This window comes from Neodiprion lecontei, chromosome 6 (genome assembly GCF_021901455.1).
Source record: "Neodiprion lecontei isolate iyNeoLeco1 chromosome 6, iyNeoLeco1.1, whole genome shotgun sequence".
NCBI lineage: Eukaryota > Metazoa > Arthropoda > Insecta > Hymenoptera > Diprionidae > Neodiprion > Neodiprion lecontei.
Window position 1 is genome coordinate 3,829,394 of NC_060265.1, and position 27,979 is coordinate 3,857,372.

Consider the following 27,979-nt stretch of genomic DNA (forward strand, 5'->3'; position numbering starts at 1 on the left):
ATAGAGAGAGAGAGAGAGAGAAAGAGGGTGAGGAGGGTGGCGTAGGGTAGGAGGGGAGGAAAGTGTACGTAGGTACAAGAGGTGAAGATAAAAAAAACAAAAAAAAAAAGGAAACACACCGTCGTATAAAAATCCGTCGAGCAGCTGAGGCTCCTTCTAGTTCGGTTGAATCCCGCGATGTCGGGCGGTAAATTAATTACCGTCACCGTGATCCACTCGAGTTGAGCAATCTTAAACTTGTCCAACTCGTCTTACGGACTCGCGACCCGCGTAGCCGTAGAACTCGGCGTGGTGTGGCGCTAAAAAAATGTTAATTGCGTCTCGTTGATTAACTCTCTCTCTCTCTCTCTTTCTTCTTGCTCCCTCTTTATCCCGTTTTACACCGGTAGAAACTAGAACAAGTACGTGTACATAGGTATACATAGACCCGATAGATCGGTCTGTGGAAGAAAACTAATCTCAAAACAATTTTTTTTTTCATCGGCGAAATCTATCGGGGCAGTTTTTGAACGAGCAAAAAAACTGAAATATATATATGTATTAGGGTGTTTTGGAAAAAAATAGTTTACGATTTTCCACCGTGGAACCCCCTAAAATGATTGTTTATGGTTGAAAGAAAGATTCCGTGAAAAGATGAACGTTCTACGTTACGTGGAAGAGTGCGTTTATTTGATTTTTCACTTTTTTTCACATTTTTTATTTTTTTTTGAATTTGTCAAGAAACGCGTCCTAGCGCTTGAATTATTATTTCTTTCCTGACATTTACATTCAACTCAAAGATCACGATCCATAAAGCAACAATATATCACCTGGAAATCTTTATTCTCTTGAATTAAAAGTTGACATTAAATTATAACACTATTTTATCAGATTGAATTAGTGATGAAAATGTCGTCGGATACACTTACACTTCTCAAACATTAACCGGAGACTTGATATCACAAGTGTGGGTCTTCTCTGTGACGCAAATTGATATTACGATTGATGTAAGCGATAAAAAAAAAAAAAAAAATGATTATCTTCACGATACTTCACGAGTTAAAAAAAAAAAAAAAATGTATAAAAGTGAAAAGGCAACCGGGCGTGATCTTTCACGTAACGTAGAACGCCCATCTTTTGACAGATCCTTTCTTTTAACCTAAAAAAGCTTTTTAGGTGGTGCCGTGGTAGGAAATGGTAAATTATTTTTTTCTCACACACCCTAATATATATGTATATGTGTGTGTATAACGGCATTAAAAATAACACCGATAATGATGATAAAAGTATAAGAATAGAATCCTCTCCGTTGATCGCCAACGTATACTGTACGGGCATTCCGGATGACCGTTTTTACGGGCGATAAAAGAATCGCAGGAATGGAAACGGTATTGTGTGTTTCTGAGTCGATAATTCGGGACTTTTGTCGCGGAAGAATTTCATCCGCAATGTGAGCACGTCTGCACATGGATATATACAAATACATATACATAGACACGTGAATAGATGTAACGCACGTTACATAAGCGCACACCTAACGTATGTACCTACATACTACGTATGGCACGTATCGATCCGTACTCTTGGTGCCTAAACCCTGCATATTCCGACTTTTACATACCGCATGGACGGTGTATGTATGTATTTTATTATATATGTATAATGTATTCACGGTGCGGTAAATTCGCAGGAACCGTGTGTACAAGCTTTGTGAATTTTTAACGAATCCAACGCCGATCTTACCAGACGTTGGAGTTCTCCAAAAACTGGTCCGGGCGATCCCTGGATTACGATAAATTCAGAATTTATACGGCACCTCGGGCAGGGGCGAGTGTACCTGCGAATTATACTTGCTCTTTGACACCGGATGACTGTTGCAACGACAGAACGCGATTGAACGATTCGAAGAGAACCGGGTGTGCATATTTAACGGTTATGAAAAGCGAAAGAGAATCTAGTTGTTATTATTATCTATCGAGTTTTAATAAAATTCGTCGTAGAGGCGAGGCGATTTTTTAATCGAAAATCGAACCATAAGTAAGAAAAAAAAAAAATAAATAAATAAGATGACGTTAAGCGAAGCGGGGATCAGAAATTTAGCGAGAGCGCCAATTTCATTTGAAATTATTCGAGCAGACGGGTTTCCTTCGCTTTTCTCGCCGGAGTTTTTTGGCCGTCTTCTTATACTTCCCGGTCTTGAACTTGTCCTGCGGAGGGTAATAAAATCGTTTTTACCTTACGTACGTCGAAGACGACGACGACGAAGCGACGCGACGTTCCGCAACGGGACACGTTCCAATATCTTGCAAATTCAACCGATTTAATATACGCGAGCCTGGTTTCACCTCCTTATGTGAGATCCTAGGATACGAAGGAGGCGGTAGAAGAAACCCTGTCCCGCCCCTCGAACGTCGCGTCTCCACCGAAACAAGTAAGATATTTGAATTCCAACGCGCAATTCGGATTTAGCCGAATATTTACACTCTCAATATATTTGAACTCCCAATGATTCCGCGGGGCCACCTGCGGCAGGCATTCGGATCGGATTCTCGAATCGTTAAAACGGTCTGTTGAAGGGGAAAATTCTTATATTGCAGGATCGTTCGAATTATTCCAACTGCGTCGAATCAAGTCTCGCGACGAAAGAACGAAAGCGATATATTTACTTGCGATTATGAGAACAACAGACGCTCGTTCCCAAAAAATTGTCGCAAGAGCGTAAAAGTTTAAAAAAAAGATGAAATTTCATTCGGATATGAAAGTTGTACCGTTTATTACGAAGTGGTGGAAAATATTTACACATTTCGTCAACTCCTGCAACAATTACTTCTACCACGTGACCGAGTTTTTAATATCCGTCGATCGGTTGAAATTGCGAATCGTATAACGATATCACACGAGGGACGCACACATGCGGACAGGTAGACACGTGTGCCTAGGCTGGTACACGGGTGTGGTGGTTAGATGTGATTAAGACAGCGCTCGTTAATCACGAGAGGAAGAAGGAAAGAAAAAGGAAGGGAAAAGAAAAGATGGTGAAAGAAAAAAAAAAAAAAAAGAAAAAAAAAGAGAAGAGAAAATAAGAGAAAAGATAAAGAAGGATGGGAAGAAAGAAAGAAAGCCGAGTAGAGAGTCGGATCGATCCCTGTGCCCCTGGACGTCACGTTAACTAATTGAAGCGCTCGAGTTAATGGCGAGACGAAGTCGCGTGAACGAGAATCCGGAACAACAATAAAGAAAATCATGGGTATGGAGGAGGAGTCGGGCACCCTGCAGAACCACCCCTGCACGTCCGTCGCTCGGAAGCATTGTCCGTAAAACAATGCCGCTGAGGTTCGCTTTGCTTTGTATTTTCGGTACGTAGTTCGTAAGCAAATTAGAACGGGGCACGTGTCTCTCTGTCCGTCTGTGTCGTCCTCGTCGCCGACGGATTTGCAAGCCCTCCGACCCCCGCGTTCTCCTTTCTCTCCCTTCTCTCTTTCCTCTCGGAAATACATTCCGCTTGACGGTTCTGCGACACGTCCTTGTTTGCCCAGAGGTACGTACGTACGTAACTGCAATTAAGCCAGTTTATTGGCCGAGGGTGGCGCACGGTTGGTATCCTTATATCCGTCGTTGCGGGGGTTGGCTCAGTCGACGAGGATCGATGCAATTTTGTACGGAACGATTGCGGCTCACGCCGTTTTCGAACCCTCCGGCTATTCGCATTAGTGGAACTGTTGCGAGATTAGAAAAAAGGGGTGAAACCGTCAGAGGGACGGGCCTTCGGAGGCCCCAAGGAGATCTCTTATTGCGACTATCTTTGATGTCGAACGATCCCGAAGCGTAAGGCGAGCGCTAACGAGAGGATGCTTAAACAATTTCGAATGTAGGAAAATCGTTCGGGGATTCGTGATTTTCGTAGGATGATAACAACGAGATAAGAGTTTGCTTACACTGTTGACAGACGTATCAGTTTGCGGATGTGGCGAAACAAATCTTTCGTTATTAATATCAAATTTAAATCGAGCAAAACATGATTTGTTAACTTTTAACAAATTTCTATCGATCGTTGTTTGACTCGATTAAAGTTTGATAATAATAAGAAAAAAATTATTTCCTCATGTCCGCAAACATACGTTTTTTAAAGGTAAATAAATTCTTTTCTCACAATCAGGGATACGGCGAGACGACAATTATTTCGTATTACTGTTACGTGTGGGTGAAATTTAATGAAAAAATACTGTTTTGTCGCGAGCGAAAATCTCGCCAAAGAATATCCCCCTCCCCCTCACCCAGTCGACTAAATATTCCCCGAGTCCTGCGCGTATACAATCCGTGAAAGAATAATTTCGCGGTCCATTCTCACCGGTGACTGAGGTCGGTGGGTTTTTACAGGCGTATTTTTGCCTTGGTGGTAATATTCTCCGGTCGGAGAGAGAATAAGTGAAAGCGAGAGAGAGAGAGAGAGTGAGAGAAAGTCAGACTGAAAAAAGTGCTAGCTTCGCGACGTAAAGCTATTGAATTATTGGGCATACGCGTGTTATACGCGGGCTATTTTGGTGCCCCAGGATAACGTGCTTCGTAAAATTTATGTAACGCGGTATTACCATTGTTATTATTAACTGCGGAGACAGGTCGCCACGTAACCCGTGCTCAGCTGTGAGGCAAAAATGTAAAATCGTCCGGAGGGAAAAATTTTACAACGTGACATTAGACGCGTGAAAATTTCTCCGACGTTGAAACGACGACGCCAATATGTGCGCTGCGAGATCAAACGATGAAATATTATCGCAGTAACCGTGACAAACTAGGAGGTAGAAAAACCGAAATTTCTTCGGCTTTGACTTCGGTACTCAGTTGTATGGTATAAGGGTGCAAAATCCAGATTATACACTCGCGTCGTTGTCGTTTGCCAAACTAATTACACCGGGTCTATTAATTAAGTCATAGAATTTTATCTTGCAGACTTTCGTGGGCCTTAATCGACGGGTCGGAATCGGGGTTCAATTCGTTACAACGTCGAGTCGTGACCTGTGGATCGAAGCGAGGGTGGCGACACACGTTGAAGACACGCGTGACCCGAAAAAGAGGTTTGACGGATGAGGGACTCACCGACACGGTCGATGTCTTCCTGCGTGTAGTAGTGATGCATAATTGCTTCCGGTCAATCGCGATTTTTTGATTACTTGTCAAGTCGAGGATGAGTTCCGCCGCCGCAAGTTGTAGGAGAAGCGTAAAATCGCTTTTGTAACTTCGCAAAGCACTCGAAGGGTTCACTGAAAGCTAGTATACGGCGGTCACTCTCACTTTCGGCGATATTTTTGTGCAGAAATCGGAACACGGTCGGTCCTCTCCTGTGAACGTTATCAGGAAGCTCGGAACATCGTACGTACAGGCTCGACGGAACGGAGAAGGAATCCACTACGCGGGGTACTTTGTACCGGAAGGATGACCGCGGGTGCAGATTCTCATCCCGGCTAAGCTCGGGAGAGGGGGGGGTTTAAGGTTCTTGATAAAAATTCGGATAACGCGGCACGCACGGAACGCTCTCGATGTAAACAGAGACGATTGTTTTTCAGTCGTAGATCCGGGGGTGGAAATGCGGGGCGAGAACGAGTGCACGGAAAACCGGAAGCAGCCGCGGCGAGAACCGCGAATTATCGTCCGTCTTGGAAACTCGCATTTACCACGCGCAGCGGACGCTGGGTTAACCGATTTTTAAAAGGACGATAAAAAATCCGAAAAGAGAGCGAAAAAATCGTCGAGAAACGACGCGACGCGGAACATAGCTCAACGCAGACGTCGTGTACTGGGCGAACCTGCGCACCCGCATCGGCTCCCGCCGTTTCGCGCGACGCCGGGCGTCCTCAGCGCCCCGACGGAGCTTTTGAAAAGCTCTCGACGCCACCCCCGCCTCTGGACGACGCCGCGTATCGATTGGCCCAGTTGCGTACCTCGTCATGGCACACGAATCTTCTCTGACACTCTCTCTATACCGAGGTCTGCACCACGAGGACCACGTGACGCCGGGAATTCTTTCCTCGAATCTATCGAGACCATCATTCGATATACGACGGCTTCGAAGTTATTGGAAGAGATCGTAGAACGAACGCGGAACGGACGCGACGAGCTTTCGGAGGAACGAGGGTTTCTTCTTTCTTTAATTAATTGACAAGTCGAGGAATTTTCTTCGCCGTTGAGTTTCTGATACCGAAGACCGGGGTACGGGGATCGAAAATACAGTCAGCGGTCGCTGATCCTTTGGATTCGAAGGATCTTTGAACCCTCTCCTTCTCAAAACGGCGGGAAGAATTAGCGGAAGATATGGAAACGAATAAAAGGAGAAGTGTTACTCGGTTGGAAAGAAATTGAATTTACAATTGAAGTAGTCGCGTCTCTGATACACTTCGCCGATTTAAACGAATAGTCGGGTGCTACGGGGAGGGTGAAGAAGGAAAGTATCCGAAACGCCGACCACAATTCCAGTAGCGGCAACCATTAATCGGATCGACTTGAAATTTGTACTGCAGTTCGGTTACCCGACGCTACCGGCTAATTTTCTCGGGAACCGATTTCCCGATAAATCGACACTTGGCTGTCACCGAACGTTTCTCAATTTCCCAACGGAGCCGAGGGACGAACTTTTACGTCGTTCGAGAACCGAAGCCTATTTCCTCTTGTTTCCTGCGGGTTTCTTTACTTCTCACACCAAGACACTAATTCCTGAGAGCTTTGCGCTTCATCGAAGCTCTTAAAATAATTCAGGTCACCTATCTTTCGAACAAGAGGATACCCGGGTCCGTCTACAACCTATACATACCTGCTTATATTTCTCATCGCTCAAAAAGCATCGCCTGGTCAATGTTGGACGAGAGTGAGCACGAACCGTCGACGGAAATGAGTCGGACCGAAGAGCTCCGATCAGTCCCAGAGACGGATCAGACACCCTCGACTCGTAACGGGGATGAATCGGGAAAGTATATTAGCGACAGAGGACGAGCAGGCCGTTATTATCTGCCCGACTGCGAAATGCATGACAATGCGAGACTGCAGCAGCCGTTTCCTAGGCCGCACCAACACCCTCGTAAATGTAGCACACATCGGGTTCCCGGGTGTCCCGACGCCCCGGGTTGTTCCCGTGGGCGCCGTTCGAGCACCGCTGCGGGACCAACGCTCCACAATACCCGGCTAACAAGATCATGAATTGATGAATCGGTGGAAAATTTGTAGAATCAGGGGAAAAAAAAAAACAAAAAGGGAAGCACATCCCGCGAACCGACGTTTCGCTCGAAGCCCCGACGCGACGCGTGTTACTTCAACCTTTTCAGGATCAGTACCCGGTTTATTTTTTCGTTCGTTTCCAAGTTCAGGCTTCTTTGTATACTGCGATTCCTTTCAATGTCGAGCTGTGATTTATCCGGAGCCTCACGCGTGCGCGTTGACGATACTTTAAAGAACTACATTTTTTTCACGTCATCGTCCGCGACGAATAGAACGCTAATTAAAAAGCGTCAAATTCGACCGAAAGTTAGGTGTTTTCGGTTAGAGATTAAACGACGCGATCGGGTTCGAAACGAGGGAGTGAGAGCCGGTGTAATTTATCCTGAAAAGTGAGAGGATTTGAGAAGGTGTTTGGATGATGAATGCGATGACGTGATGCAGCGGGGAGTCGGGCTTGTTGTGGAGAAACGAGAGGGTGGAGGGTGGAGGGTGGAGGGTGGAGGGGGGGGGGGGGGGCGACAAACGCACCCTCGGGGCAATGAAAAGGGACGATTTTCTCCAAGCCAAACTACCGGCGGTGATACAGCAACGAGCAGCTCACTCAAACCGTCCCGTCATATGTTTCGTATCATTTCACAGAAAGTGCACCGCCTGCCCCCGACACAATAAGATGATGATACCGCAATTATTCCGACGTATTTACGCATCGCTGAACAACGTTTCTCACGTTTCTGTGTGCAACAAATTCCGCGGGCGGGGGGGGGGGGGTGGAAAAACGTGGGCAGAACGGAATTTCGGAAGGGTTGAAGTCACGAGATTTTCGCTACGCAGGCATTCGAAGGCGATTAGTTAACGATAAACTGGGTTCTTAAAAATCTTCCTACAACGGATTGATCCCCGTGAATTCGAAGAGACGAACGGAGCTAGGCCGTATGTATATATATATATACATATATACACAATATATACCTGCGTACAGTGTAAGAGAGAGAGAGAGAGAGAGAGAGAGAGAGAGGGTTTCGGGATGGCAAATTAATTATACGAGGCTTTGGCAGGTGAAGGAGCCCGCCGAGGAATTCATTACCCGTCGAAGCAGAAGAAGCTTTCGGAGTTTCCGCATGGCGGCAGGGGCGGAGAGTACGATTGGTGGCCCTGCAGCCTGCAGGGTGGACTTGGGGAAGTGATTTCACGGGCTGGCTGTACGGACCTTAACGGTCAAGAAGTATCCCAGCGCGTTGTTACACGCGAGGCTTAACTCCGTGCTGGAGGTCTTAAATACTAAAGCTCAAAGTTACTTATGGCGACTAGACGCGCTCCCAGCAGGTAAGATAAGAGGCTTGGCCCTTTATACACTATCGCCCCACGTCGCCTCGCCTCGCCTCGCGCCGAAGACTTCTTGCTCCGCTGGAAAATCCGCACGGTCCTTTCCTCGGCACGCACCTGCCATCCACGCCAGTTTCACCCTCAAAGCGCGAACTTAACCGGAGATTTCCCAACTTGAGCGATAACGAAAATCCTTGTTAATATTCGGACGGCTATCTCTGGTAAGATCACCCCCTCCGCCCCGTCACCGTTTTCTCGCATAATTGGTACTACAGGCCGGGCCCTCGTTCAACGTATACCAATTCCTTCGTCCTGGACCTCGTGTCGGGGCTCGTTACTTGGATAGTGCTCGACTCTACCTGAGGTACCTACTTCGCCTACTAAGTGCCTTGGTTACTTGAGATTAAGCCGGTTTTACCTGACCTTAGTACCGGCCCCTCGCTTTCTCGCGTCAAACACCGTGAACCGAAAACCTGGAAAATGTGCACTGTATTTTCTTCAAACCAGTAATATTGTACATATATTTTTTGTCGACAAAGTGAAAGATTGTCTCGGATCGTCTTGTTCTTCTTTTATTTTATAAGCGATTCGTGTTTTTACTTTGCGCAGGTGATCGAGCCTGATGGTGCGGTAAACTCTGGAGAGAAGGGAAAAAAGAATGGCTTTTATTTACGAGGGGCACAGAGGCGTCCTGCCGACAAGCTGACTGCAAAGAAACTCGGAGTTGAATACCGCGAGGAACGGGGTTAGGGGTGGCAGGAGCAACTCGCTGGGGGAAGAAGAAACGTATTTCCCGGCGGGAAGACGCAAGGAATTACCGTGGAAAGGAGGAAAATAATGAAATCTCTTCTTAAAATCTGTTATTCCGCGTGTAAGTACGATTCAATCTTGTTTAAATATGTTTCAATATCATCCTCACTTGTGAATTCAGCCATCCGGTTTTGATCAATTTTTTGCAATAGAAAATTATATAAATCGTTTGAAAAAATTGGAAATTATAACCGCGTGTTATCGTGTACCGAAGTCAAAGAATTATTTCTCTCCTTGCCTCTCCGTTCTCTTGAGCAAAAAACGAATCGTATAAATTAGTAAGACGCCGAGTTCGCCTCTTTATTATACAATCCGTGGCGTCGATTGGAATCACTCGGGGTTTAATTTTCGAGTATATCGTTGAACTTGAGGGGGCTGGTTTGAAAACTTTAATCCACCCTGTAATTTATTGGCGGTATTTCTTATCGAGTGCCATACCTTATCCATGTAACGTACTGCGTAACGAGAGCCAATTTGACCCATGATTTTCTAAGGCGTCGTTAACCCTCAGCGCCGAGTACTTTGCTTCGTAATTTTATCTCCCTCTTTAGCTGAGGATAAGAATAATTTTTTTTACAAAGTAAAAAACAAAAACGAGAGAAGAAAAAAAATAAATAAAAAATCGCGGAGAGCCCTGATCATATTCCGGAAGCTTGCAACGGCGACAACACCGGTAGGTGTACGCCTCGAGCTGTGCTTTATGAGGAACGTTGGGGGCGTGGAAGAGATCCGCCGCCCCCGCCGCCCGAGGATCAACGTCATCCGGCAAACAACCGGAGGACCAAATGGTAATGGCTGCAGCAATATTGTACGCAATTACAATGACTCAGGCTATAAGACGTTGCCACGGAGGAGGATCAAGGACGGAAATCCTGATCCCGTCGCCAACCCTCGCAGTCGTTGTAAACGTTCCTCGAAGATCAATTCAACTGCAAATTCTGTTCCGTTATACCTACAAATCATAAGACGCGCGATATCCCCCGATTTATTCCATTTACATAATAACGTGTTCGAACTATAACGCTTAGCATGTGCGATTTAATCTACCGTGTGTCAAGATTTTTCTAATTCGTCCGAGGTCATTTTTATTCTCGTCATTTTGTTGTTGTTGTTTGTTTCTTTTTTTTTTTTTCTCTTGTCTCGAAAAATGAATGTAATAAAGAAACAAACGATCGATGATCCGGCGTTATTGTAAAGGAGTAAATCGAAACACGAGAACGGGTCTTAAAAAGGTCGTACAGATTGCGGTTTTTGTTTCATTCGATTTTTTTTTTGTTTTTTTTTGTTTAATTGCCACTCGTTCCAGTTAGCTGCTGGAAGAAATTCCTTCAGGTTTCCGATGGCGCTGATTGGAGCTGTATACCGCGGTACTTTTAAAAGCAATTTCCCAATCAACGAAGAGGACTGTGTGTTTTACGTCGAACGTCAATGTGCACCGTGAAATGGGGCGAGGGTAGGTTTATTGTACGCCGTGACACAGGGGGCGAGAAGTGGAGGAAACTTAGCGAGTAAAGCTCTCGATGAAGAATCAGAGGCAGAGGCAAAGGCAAAGGCAGGAGATGAAAAAGAAGAAGAGGATGGAAATAAAGTTGGAAATTTTTAACGTAAACGTCTTGACGTTTCGTAGTTTAACGCGGCATCGATTAACACCCTCGACATGCCGCAGACCTCGTCATATCGATACGGAAATTGAATATGTATATATTCATTGGATTCCGTAGCTGTAAGCAGCAATTCGATACGGGTTCCTAAGCGGTTACAAATCTGCGTTGGTATGTGTATACATATAACGCAAACTTAATCGCTGTACCGGCGTATTTCCGCGGTTATAACATCGAGATTGGTAGTTCAATTTGTACAACAGGACGCGCACAGAGCACGCTGACTCGGTGGAAATCGGCAAGCGGGTTATCGATAACGTGTTCGATATGAGGCTGAAGTTAGTTACGTTGATGTAACGAAACGTTGGGAGGAAAAATTATTTTTTTGCAAGATTGCAGTGACTCTGAAGTAGTCAAGTTTTCAAATTGTGTATTTCAAACATGATTTACCGAGTTTCGGACGCTCCTGAAATTTATAAGTAACGATTTTCCGAAATGATAATCATTGCAATAACTTTACGAACTTCAGTCTTATTTTGTTTGATGGTTACGGTGGCTGAATATAATTTTTTACACCTTACGTAGGTAAAATAATGATGAAACTCGCGCACGAAGGATATACGAGGTACACTTTGCATCGCTGATAGTAAGCATGATCGTGCCAGTATTTGTTTCACCTTATACCCTTAAGGATGTCGTTACGCTCGTCAAGGGAGAGCTTCGCGCGTTTGATTCTTGACAGTAAAATCCCCGGAAATCCAAGCCAAATACACATAAGCACGCAATCTAAAAGCACTCGCTCCCACGTGTATCCGATCATCGTTTCTTGGATTTAACCACTCAATTTCGCGCTGTGAGATCGCCTTTGTTTCAGCATCGCTGAGGGCGAGTTTTTACCCTTGTTCGAAATTTCCTTCAAAACACGAAACCATCATGCATCCCCCCTGATTCTTATCTCCCAACAAGCTGCAAGTAACTACCTGTTTATTAGGGTGTAATTGGTCACAGTGCGGATTCTTGAAACTAAATATGCCTCGATAAGAAGCATCTTTGCCATAGGATCTGCCAATTAGGACAATAGAAAACCACGCATTTTCACGCCGAAGTTAAAAGACTCCTCTTTTGGCGTCTCAACGAATAACGCGTCTTCCGGCGAAACATACAAACTGTTGAAAACTCGTTTTCGTTAAATTCCGACAAACACTCTATTCTACCGATCGTGAGAAATTTCTCATTCAAAAGATGCCGGGCATTTTCTTTTTCTTTTTCAACTACCTCACATTTTCCAAAATAACCGAGAACAAGTTGTCAAGATCTTTTTACCTGCAAACAAACAAATGCCCGTTCAACGAAACGCCAAACTGCGTCAAAATTTGTATTTATTTTTTCTTGTTAAAATCCTCTCTTCCCGTCTCGAAACTTCTCCTTGCTAGTAGGAATTCGAACAGCAGGCAGTTGCCCCGAGCCCGAATGATTTTTACGTTTTTTTTTTTTTTCCTCTCATCAAGTGGCGCGTGGTCCAGTTTTCAGCGGGTCGGAGGGGCGGATCAAGGATCCGGGGTTGAATATCCCGAGGCAAACATGCACGCAGCTCCGAATGACATAACATGGCCTACTCGACTCGGGCGCGCCTGGCCGAGAGAGTTTCCCCCTGGTCCGCTTTCCGAGGGATCAATAAGCACGCACGCACCGGCGTTATTTTTTCCGTTATGCATCCTGCGGGAGGTGGCGAAACGTGGGATCGCTTTCCTCACTTTCTCTCGAAGGTGCAACAAGCTCGCGTGCAGCTTTTCCCTCTCCCTTTCTTACAGATACAATTTTCGTCGACAAAACGCTACCGTAAATCGCCGCTGGGGCGAACTGCACTCAGCCGGCCGACATATTGCGGCCGTTTTCCCGGGAGCCCGTCCTGCGGAATTTGCATTCGCGGGAAGCAGCCGGTCGGCTGGTTCCGGTACGAGGCCCTTGAGGGCGGAAATAGTAGTATCGAGAAACATTATTACGCGCCTTTTGCCCCGCGATGGTTATTGTTTGGCGTCCGGGGCCGCTGAGGGAATCATGAATAATTTCATCCCTTGAATTGGCGCCCCTCTTCGTCCCGCGCCTCCTGATTTTCGGCGCAAGCTTCGGAATCATCGGCGGCAAAGTGTAGGAAAAATCGCAGAGAAATTAACAGAGCTTTCGAGTGAAAACGTCGTCGTTTGGATTTTTGGAACAGTGAAGGGGGTTGAATTTTGCCTGACGAAAACGGGTGCTTCTTCTTCGACTCTACATGCACGCCTCTCCTTATCTTTCGAGAACTGCGAAGGAGATGAAAAAATAATGACGAGTTTTTTTTCCTCCTGGGAGGAGGGAGGAGGGGGTGAAAAAAACTTTGCTATAAGGTATAATAATACAGCTCGATGCAGGGGATTCGTTTTTTTCGCCGGCCTGCTTCTCTCTCCGGGAAGAATCTTTTATAAATATATATAAATATATATATATATATACATACATATACACATACATATACATGTACGTAGGTGAGGGAAATTGACCGTGGCAGAGATTGCGGGCTCGCCGAAGAGCAGCGTATATACATATACCTATTTGGCGAAGTCCCAAAACTCGTGGATATACATGACAAAGTTCTGATACTCTCCGTCATTTCTCCCGAGAATGTTTTTCTCGCTTCTCTCTACTCCCTACGTTATTTTTCTTAGATATTCTTCCGTTTCCTGGCATTCGATACGCGGTGGAGTCTAAAAATGATTAAAAAGGGGGGAAAAAGGTAAACCGCGATTTTTCGACCGTTTTAACTGACCCCCGAGCAGCGCGAGCAATAGATGTAAAAATAAACGCGGAGCCGCGGATGGAGACAGGGATGTGAAAACGACGCGGCGTTGACTCTAAAACTCGTCGCCTTAAAAGCTCGGCGTGAAGCGGTGACGTGAAGGGGTTAAGGAAGCGGCGGAGGAGGAGGAGAACTAGAGAGAGAAAGAGACGGAGAGAGTGAATTTCGTCACTCCTTCGCGCCTTATTGCGCTCTATTCTCCTAGACTCTCACTTGATCAAATAGAGAGCCGCTCTTCGGATGCAGGGGAAGAAGAAGCCGAGTAGGAGGATGAGGGAGGTGCAGGTTTAAGGGTGGTAACAACGCTGGTCGTTCGAGAGGAGAAAACCGGTCGATCCGATTCCGTCGACGCGGGTGACCACGAACGAGAGGCGACCGTTTGACCCCCGGAGGTGGATGTAGCCGCGAGTTTTGCCATCAGGACGTAAAACGGGGCGGGATTCGAGGGAGAAACAATGCGGCCCGGCATTGCCGCGTGCTTCACGCCGCTTACCTTTACACTCCACCGAGTACAAAGCCCCGGGTGAACGAGCCGTGGTAGGTACCCTGCAACCCTGCACTACCTATACGACAAACGAATAAGACCCTGGAATTGGAAAACGTGCGCTGCCCTAAGTGTTCTTTATTTTATTTACTCCCCCACTTTTCCGTCGCCTCCTCCAACCAACGACTTCCACCTTCGCCCTCCACCCTTAACCCTCGCACACGGTTCCCCATCGCTTTTCACTTACACCCTTTTCTATCGTCATTTATTCTTCGCCGACAATGCCTGTTGTTGTTGTTATTGCTGCTGCTGTTGTTATTTAAATATGTATCAATCGGGAAATTGCGATATCGACAAGTTTTTTCCTTTTCGTGTATCTAATACTCGAATCACTTGAAAGGTAGAATGGCGGTATTATCGGTAAGTTAATGAGTAATAATCAAAACAAGTGATATTTCATTCGCTTCGTCAAGAGTGACTACAGGTATCCTCTTAATGAAAAATAAAGTGAAAATTTATGAGATCGATTACGATTATTGTGAATATTTTTGCAATACCTCGATCACGAGGCGTTGATATTAATGAAAACTAGTCAGTTTCGTCAATTTTCAAATTTATCATCTATCAAATTCGATTACACAAGCTAAGCTTGATCTCGGTATCACCGTACCGAGTCGCCACAGTTTATTATAAAATTCATGAGCTCGTACGAACGCATGGAGTTTGTAAATTATTCCTGACAGGAGTGCATTTCTTGACGCGGCCAGACCTGGGTCGGTTTTCCGTTTGGTTATATAATAACAAGATTTGAAACCCGACAAAATGTTGAAAAATATTGTGAAAAGGGTCGAGGGCATATATAGACTTTACGTCCGATTTCCGTTGCACATACATCGTCGTGCATTTATACCTTTTTTTATTTCTCACTCCCTCTTCTCCCTCTTTTTTCTTCCGCTTCCACAGCCGTCCGTCATCCATGTAAATATTGTATATATATGTGTGTGTCTTTCCCCCCCCCTTTTTTTTTCTTTTCTTTTACTTTCACCTTTTTTATTTTCTTTTTCCTGTTTTTTTTTTTTCTCTCCGCAGATCGCGTCACGGCTCAGCGGCGCGGTAGTTTCCCCAGGGCATCGGGACTTCCCCTTTACTTTTGATACGTTTTCCCGTAAGTGTAAGTGGTTTGTATTGCGGTTCCGCCGCGCGATCGAAACGGCGCGGTGTTGAGCCGCGGGTTTGTCGGCCCTTCCCGTAATATTTTCTCATTTAATTACCTCCGGCTAGATTGTCGCCTAAGGGCTTGCAGCATGCGTATGACGCGTGATATAAGATATTTACAATATTACCAACGTTGACGGGGTCGGTACGCAAAATTCTCCGGAAATACCCGCGTTACGTTTTCATCTTATTCCCGGGTTCTTTTCCGCTGGCGAACGTTCAGCTGCAGACGATATTATTAGACATGGATCGGGCGAAAAATTTCCTTCGGAAAATAATAGAATGTCGTCAAATCCCTAGCAAATATGTCCTACGATAAAATTTGAATACCTGCAACGAAGGGCGGAAATTTGCCGACGCTGCACTGCAGTAAGTAACGTCGTGTGTGACGCGTATCTATATATATATATATATATATGTCGTCGATGCGAGGAGGTGTTCTTCGCCTCCGTGAAGGGATCGAGAGGGACGAGGGGGAGGATTCTTAGCATGCGTTTTTCAGGGATGGAGGTCTACGTCAGTTTCTATAAACTTGAATCGGCTCGCCGTGCGAGTTTCGCTTGATATTGAGTAGCAAATTGAATCCGAACGCCGTCATAAAAGATGGATATCAGGCACCCGCCGCCTCGCTTCTCGACGTTCGTACCTGAACCTCGTTTCATACAGCCAGCGTACATGTCCGCAAACTTTGAAAGGCCCTCGGGCTTCTCGACTTCACGCAGACAGGGTACTGTGCTTATTTGTCAAAGCCGTTTAAACTGCGCGAGAAAGAGTAAAAAGAAAGAAGAAAAAAAAAAAAGATGGATAAAGAAGTTTAAAAGAGAGGAGAAAATATATGCCAGCTAACTGTAACACGCGAAAAGAATATCATTAATTCTCGACTCAGGCTGCAGCTGTAGAAGAGTTTTCAATCTTTCATTTATAATATCGAGATTCTAAATTCTGTAATACCGATACAGCCGTTTTTATGCCATAATGCGAAATTTATCTCCGACGGACATAAGCGCGAATCGCAGGAGAGTTGTGACAATGCGAAATGATGGATCAAATTGAAAATTGAGGGACAAGGGAATCGGGTTATTTTTACCATCGAGCATTTGAAAAGCTCTACTGTATACGTATAACTAGGTTTATTTATTATTTTTACTTTTTAATCGCGACTGCTGCAGCTGGCAAATACGGGAGATACGCTTTCGGATTCAACGCTGTATTTCATCATATCCGCGATGGTTGTTTTCGATTTCCAGTGGAAACATAAGCCTTCGCGTAGCCGGAAAAATATGTGCATTCAACCTGAACTCAAGTGCGTGGACGGATTTAGGAGAGTGAATGCAGATAATGGACTTTATACCCGTACGCGTAATATTACGTTTCATGCAGGCACGATGAATTTCAATCGAAAGTCAGATAAAGTTTCAATAGCAGTTTCAGTTTATTGTAACAGTCCGCATTTTTTTTTTCTTTTTTTTTCTTCATCTGTTTTTACCCCCGACAAATTTCATCATCGCGCCTGCAAAGTGACGCGAGGGGAAAAATTGGAAAATTAAATATAGAGGGAGAGAGCGAATTGGAATTGCATTAGTCGTTAATGAATCGCTGATATCTTCGCTACGTGTCAAATGATTTTCCCCCGATTCGCTGCCGCCGCCGCTGCTGCAGGGGTTTGATGATGAAATGGGACAATCTAATAATTATACGGTAATACTCAACGCCGGGAAATCCCATTACCCTAATTGTTATTATCATCAAATATTTCACATATGTTTGTCACTTAATAACAGCGTATAATCGAGTCTTGCACGTCACGATATTATTCGGACATTTCCTTCCCTTCTCGTTTTACTTTTCGTTGTTTGAAAAAAAGTTTAACGATATCGAGTCACCGATTGTGCAAAAGTGAGAATCGAAGATCGTCGTGAGAGGGGGAAAAAGACGCGAAGGCAGAGACAGCGATGCGAATAAATGAAAAAAGAGTAATTCGGGCCAAGCCTCGAGAAGGAGCGATTCGACGTGGCGGAAACGCAGCGGGGCTAATTTTAGGAGAACTAGACCAAGGCGAAGAGATCCAGCCAGCTATCGCGCTCGGATCGATCCTTGATCGCATTATTTCAAGCTTTTCCTAGATTCTCGGCAAGTTTTTCTTTGAGCCGCTCTCACCCGTCGCACCCGAAATGATTAACTTGTCCGCTGAGCCAAGCGTAAAAACTCGCGGCAACGCGCCGCGATTTTTTTGTCCATCCCGAAAATCGTGGAGAGGTCTTTAAGGAGCCCTACGTTCCATCGATTTTATTCTACTGAGAATCGAAGGGCGTCATCGTTTCGTAGATCAGAAGTACCTGTGGTGTAATATGGAGGAAAAAAAAAAAAAAACGAAGTAATTTCCCATTGTTTTTCTTTGAAAATTTTAAATTTCTCCATATTTTATGCGTTTCGTACACATCGCTCGATCTTGATTTGCCGTTTTTTGTTTTTTTTTTTATTTATTTTTTTTTATTCCAAGTGATCAGTAAATTGGTAGAAAGTAACTTTCGGTTCATTTTAGCGAATCAAATGTCGTAATAAGACATACTCGAAGTCGGTATTGATTCTGTTCAAATTCTCTCGATTTATAAATCTCGATTAGCGAAACACGGTAAGACGAAGAAGAATTTTTTCAATTTTCCAATTTTTAAATCCACCTCTCCTGCAATATCTTTCCAGTCAGTTTCACTTTATTGCATCCGTTTTTTTCCCCTCTCTCGTCTCCGGCTCGGCGCATTGAACCATATCGCGGTAATCCCGCGCCTCGACCTAAACCCTCTGACCTATTACACAGAAGTAATTATGGCACGTTTCACGGGGCATTGAAGGTACATGCACGCGTGATCCTCGGCAGGTGTCGGATCAAATCTTTTTCACGACACTCGAGGCTGCCGGCCTGGAGTGAAGTCGTGCACGCCATATTAATGAGGCAATACCTTTACACTGCGGTGGGGAGGGATGAAGGGGAAGGGGGAGGGGTGGAGGGAAAAAAAATGATCGACAACAGCAAGCGCGGAATCGCGGTGACCTCCCAATGAAGAAATCCGCATCGTTCGTACGTCGAAAAATAGAAAAAAAAAAAAAAAAACAAAATTAAAAATAAAACAGAGAGGAAAAAGAAGTGAACAAGTAAACGAAAAGTGCAGAGCTGCAATTAGCGCATAACACGTATCCCTCCCCGTTCACCCCCAACCCCCAACCCCCCGCCATTCCTTCCTCCCTGTCTCGGCGGGAAAGAAACGCGAACGAATCCGCTGAATATGGGTAAAGTGGCGTAGAATTATAAATTCTATGGCGTCTTGTTAGCGCGTGTATGTCCACTTTTTTTACTTTGTTCTTTCTTTTTTTCCCTCCACCTTTATTTTTCACATTATTTCTTCATCCCTCCCTCCCTCCTCTTCGTTCCCTCTTTCTTCCTTTCCGGTTGACCCGGTTCACAAGGCGAAGCTGCTGCTGCTGCTGCTGGTGCTGCTGCAAGGTGCAGGTGCAAGCGCAGCTTTCCGACTGCGACAGGCTTATCGTCCACACACTGTTTAACCTTGTTGCACCAGAGGCGATCCGTCCGATCTGTATTTTTTTTTCTCCCTCTCTCTCTCTCTCTTTCTCTCTCTCTCTTTGGTAACGTCATACCAAATTTTTATTATCGCGTACTATCGTGCATCCGTTACATCACACCCGGCTTCACACACGTGACGAATTAAACACGCGTCAGTTCGGGTAATTGGAATTCTGTACACATGCAGCAGAGCTGCGGAACGCTGCCTGAGCAGGTACCCGTAGAGGCGAGTTTCGCGCGCGCGCGTTTCAAGGCTAATGGGAATAATTAGATTTTCACGGGGATGCAATTGTACGGTGGACGCTCATGGCTGCTGCATCTCTGTGCTCGCGAGCCGGCCGGGATCGAGCTCGATTCAGCTCCAATTTGAGGCGAGGTCTTTGCCAGCGGCAAACCCGAATTGACCGTTTTTATTTTCCTTTTTTTTTTTCTTTTTTTTGTTTCCGTTTTTTTCGGGTAGACGGGTTTTTCGAACGCTTTGCCCGGGTGTCATCCGCTGATAATATTCGCGCCTAACAGCGTCACAATCTCCGCCCCCTCCCCCCGTTCCAGAACTCCGTTCGCTGATAATACCGGAGTAGGGGTGCATCTGCCCCCCCTATTCAACGCTTCGACAAAGCTGATATACCATGGATTTGCAGTTTGGTGCGGCTATGCGCTGATGCTGCTGCAGTTTCGAGCGTTAAACCGCGGACTGCAGTTTAGAATTAAAACGCGTCAGCTGGAATAAATTATACGTATAATGCGATGAAATTTTTATACATCGTAACGTTTCACCGAAACTCGGGCCGCTTGTTTTCCTCACCGTTGTGGGTAACACGATGAACGCCTTCGCGAGGTGGACTAGATTTTTTCACTGATAAAATTTCGATACCTAGTCGTTTAATTATCATTTTATTTCGTGTACAACGCATTTTTTCTCTGCCTGACTGCAGTACGGTTCGCACAGTATCGATGAAGTTAACGTACCTACGTTTCTTTTCACTTCGGACCAGGAGGTCTTCACGCAACGTTGGTCATGCGATTAATAAGGGCGAGAAAGAGGGAAGCAAATTTTCGTTGAGATTTCTCGAGTGCAATTCTTTCCTCGGGGGATATAATTTTTTTTTCCAGACTAGGTTCGATACCCGTTTCCATTTTCATTCGCAAAACTGCGCGATGCTGTAAGCGAAACGTTGAATATTTCAACCAGCCGGGTCTTCGGAACCCGGCCGAATTAGAAATTACGAATTCATTTTTATTCTTACCCGAGAGGAGAAAACTCGATGTGGGACAGCAAGCCCGCTGCCAGCCTCGCCTGCCTTTTCCTATCGGTTAACTACATGACGACCACCCGGGACTACGTCAAGCTCGAGGGCGACGAGACACACGGATGGAAATCCGATGGTTCGCGTATCGCGATGCAGTTTCTGCCTCGTTTCTTTATTTTTCTTACTCTTATTCTTATTTTTAGTTTTATTTTATTTTATTTTATTTTTTTTTACGTTTGCCCTCGCCGACCTACATTTTTCATACAGAACCGTCTTCTTCGTGTCGTCATTCCTGCATTGCTTACTTGATTCTAATGTGGAAAATTTTCACCAATAGTTGTTCATGCTTGAAGAAATCGTGAATATAAACAATTGGAAATGAAACTGCATTGAGCAAACGGAATTCAAGCGACTGATATATTCGTTGAAATAACGATGAAAAAATCGGGATGTTAGTGAAAAGATTGGAAATTATTGCGAATCGTATTATCAGGTAAAATGAATCAATAGAAGTCACTCGAAATAAATGTTAACGAATTGATACGATTCGTTCGATTTCCAAAGGAACGATACACCTCGGTTACAATATTACTAAAATAAACGCCGATCGAATAATGAAAAATGATTTTTCCACCAAACGATACTTGAATCCTTTCCAAGCCTCTCCGGAATCTCTCTAAAACTACGGAAATGACGCCAACGCACGTATTGTAAATTTGCAACTTCCAGGCAGTGGGAGGTAGAGAAGGGAGGAAAGGAGGGGGCGTCGATTGAAGCAGCAGAGCTCGCACAGCGGAGTTCTCTGGAAGCGATGCCGAGATGTGGGAAGGGAATCTGGGCGAGTTCCTTCCGCACAGTGGGTAGCAATCTAGATCTTAATTACGAGCCCTGTTTCTAATTACACTATTTTATTGGCGTAAATCGAGCCGAGAAAATCGTTCCATCTATTTCGCGCGTGCAATGGCGGATAGTTACTATACTCCATATACTCCCAAGATTGCTTCGAATTTCACGGGGATTTTGAGGTCCTGCAGGATATCCACCGCCGGAATCCCATTATCTTGCCGCGTCACTGAACGCTCGATTTTCGAGAGCTTCGGCACCGCTCAAAATCAATCAGCCACGTGAATTAGAATTTTGCGTTGCTTTATTTATTTTTCTAACCTTGCCTGTTTTCCTGATAAATTGGTTTTTTTTTCCAATTTTCCTCTTCTTCGCCATTCATTTATTTCGATAAAGTAAGTTTGCTATTCGAACGAAAAAAAAAAAAAAAATCGGGACGACGCGACCGCCGCGCGATTCTTAACCAAGGATCGTAATTCGCTCTAATCCAATTACCGGTACGGTGGGAATAAGTTAGCCATAGTCTCCGTTAAGAGCGCGATTTCTAAACAAGGCACGATCAGAGGCCACCTCCGGGGCTTCGTATTCTTTCTATTCTTTAACCGCATTAAACCAGCTAATTCCGAAGTCAAATAAAGAGTTTTACCCGGAACGGGTCAAGGGGGAGAGATTTCCGGGAAGAAAGGGAACGAAAGGAAGGAGGAAAGAAGGAAAGAGAAAATTGTAAGACGTGGAGGAGGATCAGCAGCGCCGAGCCAGGCGAACACGGGGTTGGAAGAGAGGAGCGTCTCTCTTATCGCCTTCGGGAACGAAAGTTCCTCTTTATTCTTCCCCCCCTCTCCCACTCTCCTTCTCATTCTTTCTCAGCTCCAGCTGTTGAACGACACAGAAACGTTCAACTTTTTACCTCGTTATGAACCCCGCCAGTTTGTCGATCATTTTAGGAGCCAGTTTTTTTACCAGTAGTATGCATACCTTGGACGTTTTATAGTGTATGATATTTCTTAAACTGTCTAATTGCCAGAGGCTCCGATCATCTTCGGGAATGTTATGACAGTGACGATTAGACGTAAGAAAAAAAAACGTAAAACCTTTCGAATTATTATCGTATCTTCTTTCAATGGTTTTTCCCTACATCGTATGTCCTTTTATAAAAACCAACGGAATTCTCTATTTGCGGGGAAAACTTTACCGTCGATTTGGAATTTATTTTTTTCTTTTCTACTTTTTTTTTTTTTTTTTTTCGCGGTTTCTTATGGAGCAAATACTCGAGTTGCAGGATGTTTGAGATTCGTCGAGAACCGGGGAGAAATAATTCGAGTGATATACTCGGTGTATTGTGTGATATAGGGGGGGGGGGGGGGGGAGGGGATAATTTATTAACGCTATAAGCACTCGTTCGTAAAATATCGTTCCTAAGCAGCGGGACGCCGATGTTTTGTTGGGGCGTTCCGAGTGGATTTCTAGCCGGTTTAAAACGCAGCGTGCTTTTCGGTGTTCATTAAATGTGACTGTCCATCCCGACGGAAGGAATTCCATACATACGTCAATATGCCCAGCGACGGATGAATATGAATGAAACGGGTTTCCGGTCCGGTTGATCCCCGCTCCAGTTCCACATTTACATCCATATATTTCACGTTTCAAATGAGCGAAGCTTTACGCGGACGTCGCGTTTCATTCTCGCTTCGATATTCGAGGAATTACATTTATCTCACGCTTTATTTTCCTCCCTCTCTCACTGATTAATTTATTTGTTTTTCACTATTGTGTTTTTTACTTTACTTGTACCTTTGTACCACTTGTTTTATTGCTATCTTGCTTTAATGTTTTTAATATCTTTACATATTTATTTCTCTTCTTTTATTTTTTTTATTTTGTTTAATTTTACTTCACTTACACGTTCATTTGTGCTTATTCATATATCTAGTCTTTTCTACATCTTATGTGTATTTCTATTTATCATTACATTTAAGAATCGCTTCTCTCCTACTAATTTCGTTGCTTCCTTACTATTAAGCTTACGAATTATCAATTTTTTTTCTTTCCGTTTTATCTACGCACTGTTTACATTCCCATCCGAGGAGACTCGTCTCAGAGCGAATAAACGCCTCTCTCTCTCTCTTTCTCTCTCTGTACTCTCTTCTGCTTTGGAATCAGGGAAAGCGGACTTGAATGTGAAGAAGCTTGGCGAGTTATTAACATTTCCCTTTTTCCGAAGGGTTGAGAGGGGTGGTTCAATATTTTTTTCACCCCATGCTCGAAGAAATATCCCGGTATCGAGCTTGCTTTATTTCGTATTTGCTTAATGCAGAAACGGCGCAACGCTGCGAGGTTCCACTCCAACAGGCACTTGTAAATTCCATGTACGATGTATGAAAGTGCTTTCGTATAAACCGAAGTTTGGTTCGCACGCCAGATATCAGCTCGAATCACGTCAACGAGACTCTTGAGCGCGTACAAAATTCTCGACCCTGTCTCGATTCGCACGTACTACATGTGCCTGCCTCTATTCCTCTTTCGACGAGAAAACTTTGGCCAAGTTTTCGAGTAGCAATAAGTCGACAATACGTTGATGTATCGGTAGAAGCCCGGACTTGAAGTCCCGCCCTCCGGAGATTGATTCCTCGGAAAAGTCAAAGGGGCACGCGAATAGGCGATATTATATACGAGATATCGACGAGTGCTTTTTGCAATACGACGTGGCAAGTAAGAGTTTCCGTTTTCCACGAAAATCGCAAAGCTCGGGTGTTTTCTTTATTCAATTATTTATTTATTTTTTTCACCTTTCATCCTCGTTACTCAATTTAAACGCTAGAAAGTATTTCTTTGTAATATAATCTACAAACGAACGATTTCATTCTCCTAATCCTACCGAGCTTGATGCTTTACCTGCCACACAATGTACATTTATGTATATATGTATACAGATGTATATATACACGGTAGGCTTATAAGCTGCTCCTCGCCGAAGGGGAGCGAGCCTTAGGTAAGGGAGGAGGATGAGAAGCACGCCGAGGACCTCATGGCGAAGATCAAACGCGGAGGTTACAAAACCTGCACATCAAACGACCCCAATAATATTTTTTTGACAAATCCTAATTGATGCGACACGATAGTCGTTGCAATACGCGCTCTCCGGACCGTGACGCTTCCGATCTCTATCTATAATACTCCCGCAGTCATCAGTCAGATAAATCCGGCTCATCCTTCTGCCGTTCTCTCCTCCATCAATCCGCTGCAAACTTTTCTTGCATGCATGAGTGAAAATGTTACGGCTGAATGTTTCCTCGCTATTTCTCATACGTCGGATATGCCGGCGATTTTCACGAGAAATTATTTTCCTTCAGCTTTTTCGGTGTACAAAGATTTGCACGATTTCGCTTTATTTCTTGCTTTATTTAGTTTTTCGACCGGAAAACACTTATTAGAGAGTTGAAAATTCATGAAAACATTTAAACAGAAGCGGTGTAGTTTAACCTACCTAAATTCCAGCGAGTGTCGAACCCGCGACAAATATTTTTCGTGATTTATCGTAGCGTAGCGTTTTCTTTTCTTTTTCTTTTTTCAACGTATACCCGAACGCGTTGCGAAACTTGGTAAAATTTGTATACCGTGTATAAGTAACTTTTTCATTTTTTTTTTTTTTTGTCGAAATTTACGAGCAATCAGGAGACACCTTCGAGTAATTATGAGAAATTCTTCGCCCGGCGGCCATGCGTGCATTACAGATCGTACTTTATAGTTCTCATATAAATGCATGAGCCTGTAAAGCGAACGTGACACGCCACGGGGGTCGAGGGGGCGCGAGGGGGGGGGGGGGGGGGGGGGCGAAAGGGGGAGTCGACGGGGATCGGGCAATTTTGTACAATTCGCTTCGCGCCGACATATGCTTTTAATTCTTACGGATTAAAGACGATTAAAGTTGATCAAAATTTACGATCGCATCCTTTGCCACCGCCGCCGAGACCGCCGTCGCGTTGCACAAAATTTTCGGTCGACAAAATTATACGTCGCGACTTTACGGACTCGTCATTATGGAAATGGGAAATTCTCCATTTAGTGAAAACCGCGGTGATTGTTGAAAAACGAATGGATTCGGTGATATGGAAAAATACAGATCGCTGAATTTATATATACACATACGGTATAACGGCAATAAGGTAACAATGGGATAATGTGTAATACATGGCGATATCTGTGCGGGAAAAGTTTTTCAAAAACACGCTAACGACATAGTAATGATTATTTTTCGTTTACGTGATCAGAATTTTTCTTCTCTTTTTTTTCCATTTTGTTGAAACGTTCGAGAGAAAAGTACAGGAGGCGGAATAGGTGAATGTTACCGTATCGTATAATCGAGCGTAACGATCAAAGCCTCAAAAATCATTCTCCCCGGGCATCGAGGGTAATAAATTTTCACCGCATTGGCAGACCGCGCCACGTGACCGTCGTCGAAAACCCCGACGGGATGCAGCAGAGCGTGGAGGGCGCTCATCGTCCTCGTCCTCGTCCTCGTCGTCCGTTCATTCCCCATCTCATCCCCGTAATTCATGTGATACTTTATCAGGCGACGCCGAATATATTAGGTAAAATCCTTGATAATCGTCCCCTCGTAATCCCCATCACGACGAGAGGGAGAATTGTAGAAGGAGATGGGGGGGGAGAGAGAGAAAGAGAAAGAGGGGCGTGTGTTTCTTCATCCGGAAGAGCGGGAGGCGCGGGACAAACACGCCGATGTCGATCAAAATCGTCACGATTTAGATATCTCGTTTCGGATTTTCAACGCATTCATATTACCGCGGCTTTCTCGTTCGCGACCCTTCGGCTTCGATCACGCCCGAATATTGTCAGGCATATTTATAATCTTCGCGGGTGAACGGATTCAAGCTCTACGTATACCGCACACTTCCATATCTGATCCTATTTCCATGTCGTCTAAATCGTTCGCGACATCTCAATCATGCATGTATTCTCCCTCCTTTTACATCTCAATCATTCTTTGGTTACACAGTTTGTATCCTGTGTGTTATAAAGTAAGAATCGAACAAGATCGTACTTCAAACCCACAGTCGCGACTTATGATTATTGTTCGATAGTGTATTGTCCGAATATCGCGAGTGTAAATCTAATTGATTACTCATTTTTAATTGTATTCACGTGTCAGGTATAATCTCGGGTTAAAGAAGTAATTCACCTTCACGGAACAAAGACACCGGCACACTTATTTTCGTTTCGTGCACAATGTTCTCGCTCAACGACGGTCACAACCTTACGCATATCATTTAGTCCGTTATCCATTAGCGGCCGAGCGGCGTGGGAATCCGGTGACTTTTGGGCGTAGAGGTTGAATGAGTTTTTTTTTCTTTTTCTTTCCTTCTACTACATATCGGAGACTACTACAACAAGGAGAGCAATTTTAAGAGCTAATATCCCGGGCGACGGGACCCCCGGTGTTCTTAGCTCGTGTTTCGATGCGTCAACTTTCCTCAGGGTGCGTGGACGTATCGCGTATCGTCGGACGATCGCAAGCTTCGGAAATGGAAGAGCTTGCAACGCAGAAATCCTTATACGTCGAGGACACGTGTCGCGGTGTTTATACGAAACAGCATGGTTCCGGGGACGGATCAATTCCTGTCGGCGCCCGGTGCAAGTCGACACTTTGTTCCTCGCGTTGTACACACCCGGTGTCTCTGTTACACGCATCGCATTGCGCGTCGTTCCGAATTGCAGTTGGGGCGATGTGCGGAGGCCGCGTTCACCGTAAGCCCGTATACGGGCACACCGGTAGGGGTTGACAAATGAACCCGACACGCGTCCCGATGCTAATGCGCGGTGAAAAATGGTTTTGGCATGTGCGTACGTGTATACGCATCGAGGTCTGCATCCACGGATCCGACTCCCGTCGCGAAACTGATTGAGTCGCAACGCCGGTCACTGGATATGACGGTCGTGGCTTAGAAAAACGTGTGAAAAATTATAACCGACGATTCTTAATAACGCGGTAATTCGAGGAGCCGCGGGGGGGGGGGGGGGGGGGGGGGTGGCGGTGATTTTTATCGTTAGAGGCGGTCACTCGCACGTTACGTTATACGTGGGTAACACACGTGCGTGGGAGGTGTCGGAGAAAGAGAAAGAGAGAGAGAGAGAGAAGTTTGTCGCGAAGAGGGACGACTAGAGACGAGAGGCCGGGGTTGGAAATTGAAAGAAACAGTGCAGAGGTTCGCAGATCGGAATCGGGCCGCGTTAGCAAGGACTTGCAGGTTCGTATCCTGGACTCCGGCCAAATCCTGGCTCATCAAAACCTCGGGAAGACGCCGGTGCAGCGGGGTGATTCGGTACCGGTGACAGTTGCTCAAACGAGACCGAAAAGGGGACGAAGACGAGAGAGCGGAGAACGGTTAGGGTGGAGAACCGAGCCGAGTGTGGTGGTAGGTATTATTGCATTTGTACGACTGAGCGATAGAATCCGCGTGTGTCGGGTACGCGAGGGATGGAAGAGATATGACAAATGCGGTGGAAATACAAGGATCATCGCTCATGCAGAAGCGGCGGCGAACCGGCCAGCCACTCGGCTCGGCCGGCTGAAGTCGGGATCAGCAGTTTTATCTTATCGTGATTAAACGCGAAGCCGTGCCGCGGTCGGCTCTGACTTCTTGGCAACGTGTCATTAATTATGACGCGAACGTAGACGTGTTGTAGAAGAATTATAGACACGTTTAGCGAACGCTTTGCCTTGGTTTCAAAGTGTCGAATTATTCCTCGTCCCTGCGAGGGTAAAATTTGCGGAACAAAGAAATCTGGTGACTGTCTGGCTTTCGAGAGCGAGGCTATCGTTGATGCGCGCGATTGAAATTATGA

General features: G+C 45.0%; 2 protein-coding genes across 15 annotated transcripts in view; one reads left to right on the forward strand and one right to left on the reverse strand.

The window, feature by feature from the left end:
• Nucleotides 1–27,979, forward strand: part of LOC124294944 — a 209,850-nt gene that overhangs the window by 156,070 nt on the left and 25,801 nt on the right. For 7 of the 8 annotated variants that reach the window (XR_006904841.1, XR_006904842.1, XR_006904840.1 and 4 more), the window contains one exon: nucleotides 9,115–9,376. The exons of the other annotated variant lie outside the window; for it this stretch is intronic. The gene's annotated coding sequence lies outside the window, so the exon portion shown is untranslated. The remainder of the gene's footprint in view (nucleotides 1–9,114; nucleotides 9,377–27,979) is intronic. 8 annotated transcript variants of the gene reach the window in all.
• LOC107221027 (teneurin-a) overlaps nucleotides 1–27,979 on the reverse strand; it is a 504,979-nt gene that overhangs the window by 146,042 nt on the left and 330,958 nt on the right. Inside the window, exon 1 of one of the 7 annotated variants that reach the window (XM_046742593.1) lies at nucleotides 5,074–5,730. The exons of the other annotated variants lie outside the window; for them this stretch is intronic. Within the exon in view, the coding sequence (XP_046598549.1) occupies nucleotides 5,074–5,113 (40 nt within the window). The 5' untranslated portion in view covers nucleotides 5,114–5,730. Of the gene's footprint in view, nucleotides 1–5,073; nucleotides 5,731–27,979 lie in introns of those variants that run through there. 7 annotated transcript variants of the gene reach the window in all.